Below are 515 nucleotides of genomic sequence, written 5' to 3'. Positions count from 1 at the left end.
ACGGTCATGCGAAGTGTTTGGCTGTCATTGTTTTGCAGTTGTAGTGGTACTTATGGATTGTTAGTTTGTCACTTCAATTTCTTGTCTCTGGCAGTTTACTATAGTAGCGTAAGGTCTTTTGCATAGTTTGCTGTAAACCTCGGGTGGGTTGTCTAATTCTAATGCACTGGTAGTAATGTAACAATTGTTAGCAGTAAATAAATAATTTTAGAAAACCTTTGATCACAAAATGAAAATGATAAATTGCAGAATTAAAGAACTGTCATTATTCCTGCGAAGCAATTTCGGAAAATATCATTCTTCTCTCTTTGTCTCTCTCTAAACCATAAGTATAAAAAGAGCTAATCACTGATCTCTTTCTACAGATGAAGTTCTTAGTCATCGCGACAGTGCTGGTGGTCGGGCTCGCAACTTCCTCGGCAAATCTGCAGGATGAGATAGGTAAACTGCAATAACCCAGGGCTTGTTTTCCTCCAAGTCCTCGCAGCTTCAGTTTCTCATTATTGACAAAAAAA

The 515-nt window shown here is 38.1% G+C and overlaps 1 protein-coding gene across 1 annotated transcript in view; it reads left to right on the top strand.

The window, feature by feature from the left end:
- Window positions 1-339: 339 nt before the first annotated feature.
- Window positions 340-515, top strand: part of LOC119590391 — a 2,971-nt gene continuing 2,795 nt past the window's right edge. Inside the window, exon 1 of the mRNA XM_037939060.1 lies at window positions 340-441. Coding sequence (XP_037794988.1) covers window positions 366-441 — 76 coding nt within the window. The 5' untranslated portion in view covers window positions 340-365. The remainder of the gene's footprint in view (window positions 442-515) is intronic.

The sequence above is a fragment of the Penaeus monodon genome, chromosome 27, assembly GCF_015228065.2.
Source record: "Penaeus monodon isolate SGIC_2016 chromosome 27, NSTDA_Pmon_1, whole genome shotgun sequence".
Lineage (NCBI taxonomy): Eukaryota > Metazoa > Arthropoda > Malacostraca > Decapoda > Penaeidae > Penaeus > Penaeus monodon.
Note: the sequence above shows the minus strand (reverse complement) of the source record. Positions and strands in the feature narration are given on the sequence as shown.